The sequence below is a fragment of the Macrosteles quadrilineatus genome, unplaced genomic scaffold (assembly GCF_028750875.1).
Source record: "Macrosteles quadrilineatus isolate MER2022 unplaced genomic scaffold, UCM_ALF_1.0 Scaffold_5__1_contigs__length_97177068, whole genome shotgun sequence".
Classification (NCBI taxonomy): Eukaryota; Metazoa; Arthropoda; class Insecta; order Hemiptera; family Cicadellidae; genus Macrosteles; species Macrosteles quadrilineatus.
In genome coordinates, this window is record NW_026542598.1 from 81,325,233 (window position 1) to 81,337,926 (window position 12,694).

Below are 12,694 nucleotides of genomic sequence, written 5' to 3' on the forward strand. Positions count from 1 at the left end.
GAGGTGGCTGTGGTCATAGTCATAGGGTACGTCCACAATGCACGCTGGTATGAGCATGAAGTCAGATTCAGATTTTCGGTGCCGAGTGTCTGCCTCAGATGAGGTGGCCATAATGCAAGCAGGTTGTCAGCCGGACCTGTCTGTGTTGAGACCACGTTGAGACCTATTTAAGGGATACTGTACATTGATACATACATGTTTTATACATATTTATACATATTTTATACAGGTTTTATACATAGGTATTATTATACCTTCCCAGACAGCACACTTTCTCCTCAGGACATCCCACGGATATTGCGACAGGATATGCAAGATATCCCATAGTGGTCCTATGGTCAACCTGGGATATCCCAGGATATCCACAGGAATGCGTAATGTCCCCGCCCGGGGATGTCCTACGGATAAGCTCACACGCATATCCGTAGGACATCCGAGGTTATCCCAGGGTAGTCCTCAGGACATTCTCAGGACATATGGGACTACTGAGATGTCCCTGGGATAAAGTGTGGTCTGGGCCTGAACATAAAAAACACAAAATAATATAGATTTAGTATGAAAAGCTTAATTATAAGTTTAGTAAATTGATTAAATAGTTAATAAACACAAATTTTGAAGAAGAGAAAAAAGTTTTTGGCCCAGACGGGTCTCGAACCTGGTACCTTCGCCTTATGAGCCTCTTACCTTACCTCCTGAGCTATCTGCGCTTGATGATTATGGGTGTTTTCAAGTGGTGAAAGAGTAGCCGACAGTTGCAATGGTCGCAATACTTAAAATATTTTTGATACTACCCCAGTATAGGCTATAATATGATTCTGTTAATCTGTTTAGGCCTCAAGTAGTTGAATTGTTTTTCTGGTAGTTGGAGAGGATACTGGTATTTGAATATAGATTATTTAATTACCATTAGATTAGCACTGTTATAGTTGATTGTTATATGATTAAAATTAGTTTTTGGTTGTTTTATTAATTTAAAGTTAGAATTAAATTCACATTTCACACAACTATGATAGAACTCTAGTTTTCTTGAACTCAGTGGTAGTAATATGTCAGTAAAGTTAAGTCAGCCCTTGCTAGCCACAGTATTAACAAGACATATTTTCAATCTGGGAAACCTTAAACTTTTAAAACAAATTATAAAACCTCAACATCTTAATGCGTGGGAATCTTATTTTTAGAAAAAAAAAACAGACCAAAATTATTTGTTAAATAATGAAGACGGCCCAATTATAAATTCGGAATTACTGAAAATAATTACATCAAGAACAACACTGTAATATATCCAAAATTCAAAAGATTAATTTTTCTAATATTATTTTTTATTTTTCCAATATCCTTTAAATCATCTGTTTTAACTTTGTTTAAAATTAATTTATTAAGTAAATATTTACTTTTTGTACACAGCCTGAAGATGGAAACCAAGCTTCTGAAAGCGCTAGTGAAAAAAACAAATTATTAAATATTGGCCTTGTTGAACATTTAAATTTAGATATACATTTCATCAGTGGTAGTATTTTTTTTCTTCAGTTTATTACCGGGACATTACAGGATATCCAGTGGATTTTGTACATGTCCCGGGATTTCATGGGACATTCTGGGATATCCTATGGCATTCGTACATATCCCGGGACTTTACAGGATATCCTGAGGTTAACTTACAAATCCCGGGACATTACGGTATATTGTAGGATATCCTGTGGATTTCGTACTCGTCCCGGGATTTTGCGGGATACCTGATATCCTGAGGATAGCGTACATATCCCGAGACATTCTCAGGACATATGGGACTACTATGGGATGTCCCTGGGATAAAGTGTGCTGTCTGGGTTCTTGCAGACGACAACAGGGTTTTTTATATTTAAGAATGAGCTTGAACACCTTCTTAAAAATGAGCACAAGCTTGCCAAAAACTGGGGAAAATATAAAAAAAACCTTGAAATAGCATGTCCCGTTGAAGTAACTAATTTTATTTCCGTAAGTTAAACTGCTTATTTTGTAAAAATTCAATATTACAAACAATTTAATTAAATCAGCAGATAAATTTAAGGTACAATGTTACTATATTTGTTAAAAATTATGCACTTTGATGCGCTTATTGCAATTTGCTGGAACGTGTTGAACGTTTTGATAGCAATTTGTCGATATCCATGGTTAATGTAATGAAAAACCTATACACTCAATACAAAAACAAAAATCAACAGTCCGATATAAGCAGGTTGTCTGAAACCTGCCAATGAACAATTCATTCCGGTAAAAATCTGAGTCAGACTGCCTGCGCGCAGAAAATCGGCACGCAGGTGCACTATGGCCGCTTACGTTTACTAGCATGGGATGATGATAAGCGCGCCGAGTCTGACTCAGAAAACCAGCGTGCATTGTGGACGTACCCATAGTCTTCAGTTTCAGTTCGGTTTCGGTTCGGTTTGGTTTGGTTTAAGAAGAAGTTCAATTCAAAACTTAAACTTCACCAGTGTTTGTGTGTTTGTTTGCGCCTTTCTTGGCTAATCTCCCAATCTCCATTGCATTATATTATTGACATTCTGCCATTAAGAAGTGGGCAAGTTAATAAAGTTCTTAATCCTGTGTTTTTAGTAACATAACTTTTATTGAATTCAGGATTAACTTAGTTAATTAAGACAGTGATTTTATAATTGTCAGGACAGGACAAATGCATTTTTGAAATCGTCCCACTGTATTAAATTTGGCGACATGACAAACGTACTCAATATAATTTGTCTTGCTGGGATTTGTTTGGCACATGGTAAGTTTTTTTACGGTATAACTTAAAATAATACTGAACTTATACTAGGCCTAGGCATAGGCTACTTATATTGGGTATTGCATTTTTTTGCCTTAGCCTATCTAACTTAGGCTACCAAAATTAGACTAGACCTAGTTAGTCTATTTTCAACACTTTTTGGAGGAAACGCCTAGATTTCACCTTGAAAATCAGGACAAATACTAGAAATCAGTGATTTTAATGCGCACGAAAAACTTCTTGGGTAGCCTACAGTTTCTTAACTGGGCTAAGTTAACTTAAGTTATGCTAAACAACTTAATATCGATTGAAATTATTAAATTGAAAATATCGTTAAATAATCAATATTTTGGAAATTATTGTGATGAGGGTGACCAAGAGTAGGTACTAGGTCTATAAGCCTAATCTAGCCTATATAATAGGTAGGCCTAATCTATATAGCCTAGGCTACCTATCATTAAAAACTAAGTTAGATTTTTACCCGAAAACAACGGTGCAAAAATGTTTCAGCTGTCACAAAAACTGAATTAGGCCTAAGTTAACTACGATTTTTTGAATTTTATTACTTCAGTTCTTATTTAGACATGTGAGGTAGTTAGGTTGGGTGTTATGTGGATTTGTGACTGTATTAAGTGTTTGAAGTTAGGTTAGATAAGGAAGGTAATGTTTAGGTTATAAGTTAATGTTCATTAACTTAACTCGAATTTTAAAAATTAAAAAAAAAAAATTTTTTAAAATAAGTAAGTAACTTAAAATAAGTAAAATTTTAACTCGATTCAAATCGAGTTGTTGATCTATAAGCGTAGCCTACCACAGAAAACATACTTAAAAGTTACTACTATAACCCAGAACGCCAACCGCATGATAAAAACCATTAAGTGTTTTGAGAGAGCTTTGCCTGTCAATCCGTAGGCAGCGCAACTAGCGTTGCTATGCTGAGTGCATGGCAATGCTGGTGGCGCTGCCTACGGATTGACAGGCAAAGCTCTCTCAAAACACTTAACTTATCTCCAGCTACTGTTAAGTTACTGTTAAGACTGGGACGGGTGGCGTCGTCCTGTAATCCAGCTACTAGGAGGTCACGAATTGTGGATATTTATAGGGATGCACTGTGGATGCGATGCTCAATGGTGTGGATTAACGTCCGCACTAGTGAGTACTACGACTATCCGCAGTACTATCCTGATAATTAGACCAATTCGTAAATTACAAGGAAAAATGTGGTTCGGATTCCACTATAAACTGTAGGTCCCTTAGTTGCCATTAGCTGTATGGGCTATTAATTAACAGCTGTGTCTAAGGAACATGTCGGCCTTAGTCACTAACAAGACTACAAGATCGCGCCACTCATCCTACACTCATCCTTCACTCATATTTGGGTTAAAATACGCACATAGTGGCGTCCCCATCTTAAATAATTGATAATTGATAATTGATAATTGTTTTTGCACTTTGTAAAAAGTAGGCTACTACAAACACGATAGCCTATAAGTTAAGTTTTAATTCGTGTGAATCAGCCAATAACTCACCAATAAATTGTGCGTGCGAGCGGCCGAGTGTACTCACCAGTCAAGGCCACCAGTAGAGCGTGCACCACCTGAAATCTATTCTACTAATTTCGCGTCACTATGTTTTCTTTATAAGTTATTTCAATGTTTGACTGAGTTGAGCTACTGGAGTTGAGGCGATGTAATTAACTTACTTACTGCAACATTGCGTGTTCAATATTCTTGTTTACAGCTTAATACGTCATTAGCCTCAGTACCTATTTTGTATCTGTAAAATAATATTATTGCCAGTAGGCCTATTACTCGCAAGTGTTAATTTGAGTTTGACAACATAAGTAATACATAATTTTTTTACAAATTTCCTAAACATTAATTTAGTGATTTTGCTCTTGCTGACATATTTTTGAAAATTCATATAAATTGAACTAATAAAGTAAACCATATGAACCATTTACTTAGGCCTACTTGAATTGTTCGTAAAATATAATGAAGAATCTGAAAATGGTAAAATTTCAAGTAGGCCTAAGTTTAGTTGAAAAAATAATTTTTGAAACAAAGAAAAAAACAAAATTTTTTTTTTCCCAATTTGAAAGCTAAACTGCGCTGCAAATGCAGAAAATTTTTTATATGAAATCCAAGGTATCATAAAATGTTATTTCTGTACATCTATATATATAATACGCTAAGCCGATTTTTGTAAACAGAACTCCTCCCTCATTTTTGGACCGATTTTGATCATTAAAGTGTCAAAAGAATGGCCCTGATCTGTAGTTTGCAAAGTCTTTTTAATTTTTTGAAATTGTTATTAGTTTGGGCAGGATCTTCCATCAAAGTTGGATTTTCTCCCATAAGATTAACATGGGGGAATCTAAACATTTAATTGGAAACTTTGTCTCCACTAATTTGAGAGAACGACTGGGCGTAGAAACTTGGTAGAGGTGTCCAAAGAAAGGTCTTGGTCTCTAGATAAGTTACCAAAAGAAACACGAGGTGAATCCCGTTAGGGCTCTGCCCCAGAAGCCTTTAAAGATCCCTCCACAGATTTGTTTACATTTTCATCATGTGGATAATACTTTTGAATTAAACAGCTGTTAATTCTTAAATTGTATTTTAAACAACACACGTTTATTGGGAGCTATTGAATTGTCTAAAAAGAAGTATTTGTAATGTTATTTACTGGTTTAAAAATTGATTTTCTTCTGTATCATGCCATGTTTTGCAATATAACGTTCCATTACAAAATCAGTTGACAATCATTTTATAGTAACTTTTACAATTATTTCGTATCGAACTATCTCTTATATCTATTGTACGGGTTGGTGTCTGCCTTTATTACCACTTTTGCCTACCGTATATTTTATCATATTATTCTAGACAGATCATCATAGGTTCATGAGATTATTGTCATAGATATTTTCAATCATTGGAAAAGTCTTTGATTGTGTAATACAATACAAAATAATACAAAAAATGCCGAAGGGCACGTTGTCCATATTAGCCGTGTCCATATTTTGTTAAATTAATATTAGTGTACAGCAACATTTTACAATATTTATGTAGACATATGTGCATGATTTAAAAAGTCATTAAGCTGGAAAACTGCAATATACTGCAAACATTTCAGAGTGGTTACTTCGATGTATTTATTCAGCTTAGTGAAAACATAATAAAGGTATGTGTACAAATAAGAACTTCAACTTTTAGAGAGCCTTTGAATGTTATTAGACTAACGAAGAGGGTTCTGCATGTTAAATATCGCTACTCAGCATCAAACACCATTTAATTTATCTCTAAAAAATATAGTCTTAAGTGGACTGAGCAGCAGCCTAAAAATACTATGTAACTTACTTATAAAGTTACAAAATGCCCAAACTCGCATTTATAATTCGGCTTATATATTTCCCCAACAGATTAATTATCTGTAGAAGAAGTTCATTGAGCTCTTATCGTGTCTAATAACATCCGAACACAGAAACCTTGCCTAGAATCGTACCGGTACCTATCTTTGACAAATTATTTGCAGTGGCCTATATTACGGACCGTGACCCACTGGGTTGGTAGCATTTTTGAAAATAACACGACATTTTGGCTGTAAAAAATGGCCCAATGAGTAAATACTATTTGATCAGCTACTGTTATGACAGAAAGGTCATATTCCTTTTAAACTAGACCACATTTAATCCTTTATACGATACGTTGATTAACAATGCATTTTAACATTAATATTTACGTAACAGCCAATTTACAGTATTCTTTCTTTTTGGAAATGCCACTTTGCTATGTCATTTATTTGCATTATTGTTGCCAATGAAGCCGCACGCCCATATAAACGAAGAGGCCCCTAACCGTCGATTTCGACGGGTTTCTCCTAGTATAAAAGTAAAAACATTCAATTTATTATTTTTTTTGGCTTAGTTATGGCCAAAAAACTAAAAAACGGTAAAATTCCCATAAGCTTGTGAACAGGTGAAGAAGATAAATTGCACGTAAACAACAAGTGATGACGTTGGCGCAGGTTGTGCAACATACGGCAACCTTTTAATTTTTTAAATTATAACGGCATGTTATAAATTTTATTGAAACATATGTGAATTACTACCACGACTATAATAGTCGCGCTGCCAGTTCAGATACACGTAAAAAGGTGGCTGAGGTATTTTTTTTCTATTTGAGTTATTTATAAAGATATCGATATAATTTATATATCTCAATATAGAAAATAAACTGCCGGATGCAGTGGTACCACCCGCTGTTCCATAGGCTAAAAATACCCCTTGCTATTATTTATTGAAAATGTCCATTTTTGGTAGTTTTGTGATGCTTAGGCCTACATAACTGACTTCGCGCAAATTTTTCTTCCACTGTATCGCTAAGTTATATTGATCCATCAGTGTTATAAAGGTTATTTATGTAATAAAATGAAAGTTTAGAGCCTCATCTTTCGATTGGTAGGCTATACAATTTATGTAAATTAGCGATCGTTTTTAACCGTTTATATGCAATTTAAAATAACCTTGCAAAATGCAACTAAACATTAATTGCATCTCTCTCGCTCCCTGCCCCCACCCGCGTGCTCAACAGTTACAGTTCAATGCCCCTCTCCTCCCCCCCCCAAACACGGGTGCGCGCTCCACAGTAGGCTACACACACACACATGCATTATTGGTGAAGTAATTGGCAGCTTCACAGAAGTAGTTTTAAATAACAAACCTGAGCATGGGTTGGATTAGGTAAGGTTAGGTTTGGTTAAGTTAGGTTAAATTAGGGTGAAGTGGGGTACGTGTACGCACTGGGCAAGTGGACACAATAAGACAATGAAAAAAAATGTTTTTTCCAGATTAGGTGGAAATCTGAAATTTGACACGATATTAGGTATTGCGCCCATTACGAAAAGTTAAATTTTACAAATACAACACCCCAACCCCCAAAATATTAAATTGGGGGCGGAGCCCCCAGCGAGCCAAAGGCGAGTTAATAGATATACCTATCACCTATCATATATATATACGTGCCAGTGCCAGTCTGCTGTGCAAACAAACAAACAGTTCAAACATGGTCTACGAACCATGAAAAACAAAGAGGACCAAACATGAGCAATCCAAAAGAATTCCGTAGATTATAAAGCAATATTTATGTCACTACATTTTAGATTTTCTAGTGTGCTGCCAACTACTTTGTTTTAAGTTAAAGTGCCTGTCACAAACCGCCGTAGAAATATAGTACACATTAAGAAATCTTTGTTCAAAAAAAGAAAAAAAATGTAAATTATTTTTTTTGTTAACCTTATATTGTATCAATTGGACCTCACCGACAAGTTTTATAGACTTGGTGAGGCCAAGCTGTTGTAAATCTAAAAAAAAAAAAAAATCATTGTTTAGTGACCCTACGTAATCTATTAGGCTAAATAAGAAAAGTTGTTTGTTTAAGGTTGTTTTTTTTTCAAACTGATACCAATAAGTTTACATTAAAAGTTGTTTACGAATAAAGCAATTAATGGGAAATAGCTTTTATTGCCGATCACTTTTTACGAGAAAATCCAAAACCAATTTAATTGATGTCTTAACTGAAGTTGTGCTTTTTCTGTCTGGATTCCAAAATGTTAGTTTATGCTAAGAAAATAATAACTCATTTAAGTGAAACATTCGTTCAGCAAACCACCATGAATTGTTTACGATTTACGTTGTTAATGTATCAATATTTCGTGGCCTATTTTGGTAATTTTTATTATAAATTACCAATCTAAATGGTCTATAGTACTTCATTTCATATAGTAGGTTGTCATTTCGACAGCATTTCGGGTCATCTTCGGTCCAAGCAAATATAAATTGTTATGATAAAATTTGATGACATTGACAAAGATTTCAAATACTAATTTTATATGTACTTTGTTATGCTCAAAACGTAGCAAATTCCCTAATTAAGTTCTGCATTTTTGTGTGTGTGTCTGTTGGTAACGCATTAATGTCCTTAGAAATCAGAAATCAGAAACTTTTTATTGCCGTAATTTGCAAGGTACATGCATATGACAAAGTCAACAACAAATGAGGTTCAAGTTCAACCAAGAAAATAAAACTAGATACCGGTAAAACATAAATAGACAAAACATTTGTCTGGGCAGTCATAATGGATCAAAAAATAAAAATGTAGCTATGCAAGCATCGAGCTTATCAGAAACAAGACAGTAAAAGGTCAACAATTGTTCATACAGATCATATGGTCATATGGTCAATACTCAACATGCAAATAAATAAGAGAATTACAGGCATTGAGTAACCGTTGGCATGTCAAAATAACATGCTACTAAAATCTTCCTGAAAATAATTCTCTAGGCTATAAAAGGGCCTTTGTGCAAGCCACTCATGCAAAACATGCTTAAACCTACTCATGCTAACATCACGTGCTGTGCTAGGAAGTTTATTAAACATTGATATACCTACATTACTAAACCACTTTTTTGATTTGGATAGTCTCACAAAAGGTAAATCTAGCAGATTACTGTTTCTGGTCACATGCAAGTGCACCGAGCTTCTACACGTGTAACTCTCTAGTTTTGTTTTAACTCGTACCAAGCAGACAAAAATATACATATTTACAATAGTCAGTATTTGTTCAGACTGAAACAGAGGCCTGCAATGTGCATCCAAGGGCGCACCACTTACAATCCTAACGGCCTTTTTCTGTAGCACAAGAAGTTTTTTGACATCTGCTCCATTTCCCCACAATAACAGACCATAACTCAAGATGCCATTAAAAAAAGCATAATAAGATATTTTCAGATATGGCTTAGGAACAAGATTTCTAAGTTTTCTTAACAGATTAATTACCCTGTTGAGCCTAACACACAGGGATTCAATATGGGAAGACCAAGAGAGAGAAGAATCAAGCCAGATTCCCAAAAGTTTGACATTTTTTTCCACATCTAAAAGCCCAAGATCAGGTTTACCAAGAGTGAATAAAATATTCTGGGTTTTAGAGTCATTCAAAAGCAACCCATTTGTTTCAAACCAAGAGTTAGCATCATTTAGAGCATTATTCATTAACAATACAAGGCTATTTACATTAGAACCACTACAAAAAAAGGTTGTATCATCTGCAAAGACAACTGAGTTTACATCTATGTTTGAAGAGAGATCATTTACATGTACAAGGAACAAGAATGGGCCCAGTACCGAACCCTGCGGTACTCCACTTTTGATCAGAGCTACGTCAGAGAGGGCATTATTGAACAATACTCTCTGCGAGCGATTTTCTAAGTAAGATTGAAATAGGCTAAGCTCCACACCAACAATGCCATAATGCCTTAATTTCGTGAGGAGTATCTCATGCGGAACGCAATCGAAAGCCTTGGTAAGGTCACATAAAGTTGTTAAAGTATGTGAGTGGTTTTCAAAACCATCTACAACCTTCTGTACAAGGCTCTCGACCGCATCCACAGTAGACAGTCCTCTCCGAAAACCAAACTGAAATTTGGAAAACAAAAAATTTGTCTCAAAAAATTCATTTACCTGGTGTTTCATTGCTGATTCAACGATTTTGGAAAAACAAGGCACCACAGAGATCGGCCGGTAGCTTCCTGGAGAACTAGTGTCACCTTTCTTGTAGATTGGTACAGTTTTTGAGGATTTCAGGCACAAGGGGTAGACACCACTAGTGAAGCAATCATTTATGCAATGTGTAAGTGGTGCCACTATACAGTGGGCCACTTCCTTTACAAAATCACTATTGATACCATATATGTCTTTGGAATTTCCACTTTTCATGTTTAGTATCAACTTTGCGACATCATCACAGCTCACTGGCTTCCATCTGAAGGTGACCTCGGGTACAGCAAAATTGTTGAGCAGGTAAGTAGAAGCAGGTTGATTGAGATTGACAGTTTTCTGAACATCCGCCACAGATGAGATGAAGTAATGGTTGAATTCATCTGCAGTTATGGGTACAACGCCCGCCTTGCTGGAGCTAATCCTAGCTGAATTTATGACAGACCAGGCTGTCTTACATTTGTTGGAGGACGATTCGATAAACTTGGCGTTAAAGTGAAGTTTAGCTTCTTTAATGGCTGCTTTATAGTATGATTCCTAGCATCCATGTAGGTCTGCTTGAAGAATCCCACATTGATGTTGTACTTGGACGCCCATAATAAATTATGGTAACATGTTAAAGTTTCTTCACGAAGCTGACGGAGGTCATTTGTGAACCAAGCATTTCCAGTTCCACGGCGCTTTACATGAGGATTTTTCTTTACCGGTTTGATGGGAATACATAAATCTAATTTTTCACGGAACTTTTCCATGAATAACTCAAAAGACCTACCATTAGATACGTTATTAAGAAACGACCAGTCAATTGCAGACACGTGTTATCTTGTTTCTCAGTGTCACAAAAAGGACAAGATCACCTTTGATAATGAAAATGTCAACCCGAATAAAGTGTTAAATAGTGAGGTTGAGGTTAGTTCTTTAAATACTTTAAGCATTGTGGAAAGTAACTTTCAACTAAAGGCCTACCTTAGGGATATACCACATAGATCTAGGCCTATAAAGCTTTTTTAGTTTAATCATTGGATTTAACATATATGGACCAACACGATCCGGGTGACATTTGATTGCGAAGCATTTGTTTTGGCTTGAAACTGTCAGATACTGTATTTGCGAAGGTTTATATATAATAGTTTTGCCAGCATATCTAAAAATATGCAAACCAACTGCTGTTCTTAACACGTTCAGCCCGACGGAAATTAGTTGTCAGTTTTTGAACTTACCATAGCTCCGACAAGCGCCACCGGTGGCGCACGGCCAACTTTCAAAAACTCCGACAAGTGCCACCGGTGGCGCATTGTTTCCATTTGATTTGATGCTTTTTAGAAGTGTGTTCGGAGCTTTTCTGAGATATATAAACTGTTTATTCGTAGTTTAGGCTTATAAAAACACATTGTGGCCACCTGTGGCACACGTGCAATTATTTTTTGACCAAACCATGCTTTGAAAAATAGTCCCGTTTCTTAGAACTTTATTACACTTACATTTTTACCTTATATTATACCTAATGTTTAATAGGGAATTAAATAACAAATTAATTTAATGAGAACAAGTTTTATTGAATACAAAAATGCTTCAGTATTATCCAAATTGTGTAAAAATGTAAAATATTGTTTCCTAATGTAGGCTAGTTATTATATAAAGATTGCTTGTTTATTGTTATGAGTTACAATAAGAAAAGTAAAATGCCATGAATGTAACATCCCTAATAATTGATTTACAATTTGAAACACAGTAAGTCCATGTCTTTAGTCCTTAGTGGTTCTTATTAAAACATTGTATACACATAAATGGGTTTCCTTCGCATTCATTGCAGAAAGTTACTACTCTTTTTGCTAGCTTCCTAGCTGTTTCGGTACCTTTTTCTTTTGCCATGTCCTTGTAGCAAAAAACACATCTTTTCCTATTTTTTCTGACAGGTCCCTCCAGCTTGGTCAACTTGTGCCATCTGCAAGTCTAGTAGAGCGTGTGGCGCATGTGACGTAAGTCGATTGGCAGGAACTCCCAAATACGCCCCGGTCGACGTGCGCCATCGGTGGTACACTCATAAAACTACGTAATTTCACACTTATAACAAAGTTTCAGTGCAAACAAGACAATATCAAAAGATTTTTTTTAAATCCTATTAATATTACGTGTTAATTTAGTTTCGTCTTTTTGGTTAAGTTACTATATTTGGTATCGTATTTTTAATCAGTCCCTAAATTCCGACGTGTACCACCGGTGGTACACTTCGGGCTGAACGTGTTAATATAAGATGGTTTCAACTGACTATTAGCGAATTTCCCATATAGGGAATAAGCTATTACCGTAGTACTCATGGTAAGACCTGGACGCGGGACCGATTTTTTTTTTTCATTTTGAGGTCCCTAGAGGCCAAAAACACCATC

At 35.6% G+C, this 12,694-nt stretch overlaps 1 protein-coding gene across 1 annotated transcript in view; it reads left to right on the forward strand.

Moving 5' to 3' along the window:
• The first annotated feature begins 2,350 nt into the window (after window positions 1-2,350).
• Window positions 2,351-12,694, forward strand: part of LOC128995983 (digestive cysteine proteinase 1-like) — a 69,219-nt gene continuing 58,875 nt past the window's right edge. Inside the window, exon 1 of the mRNA XM_054421086.1 lies at window positions 2,351-2,761. Coding sequence (XP_054277061.1) covers window positions 2,710-2,761 — 52 coding nt within the window. The 5' untranslated portion in view covers window positions 2,351-2,709. The remainder of the gene's footprint in view (window positions 2,762-12,694) is intronic.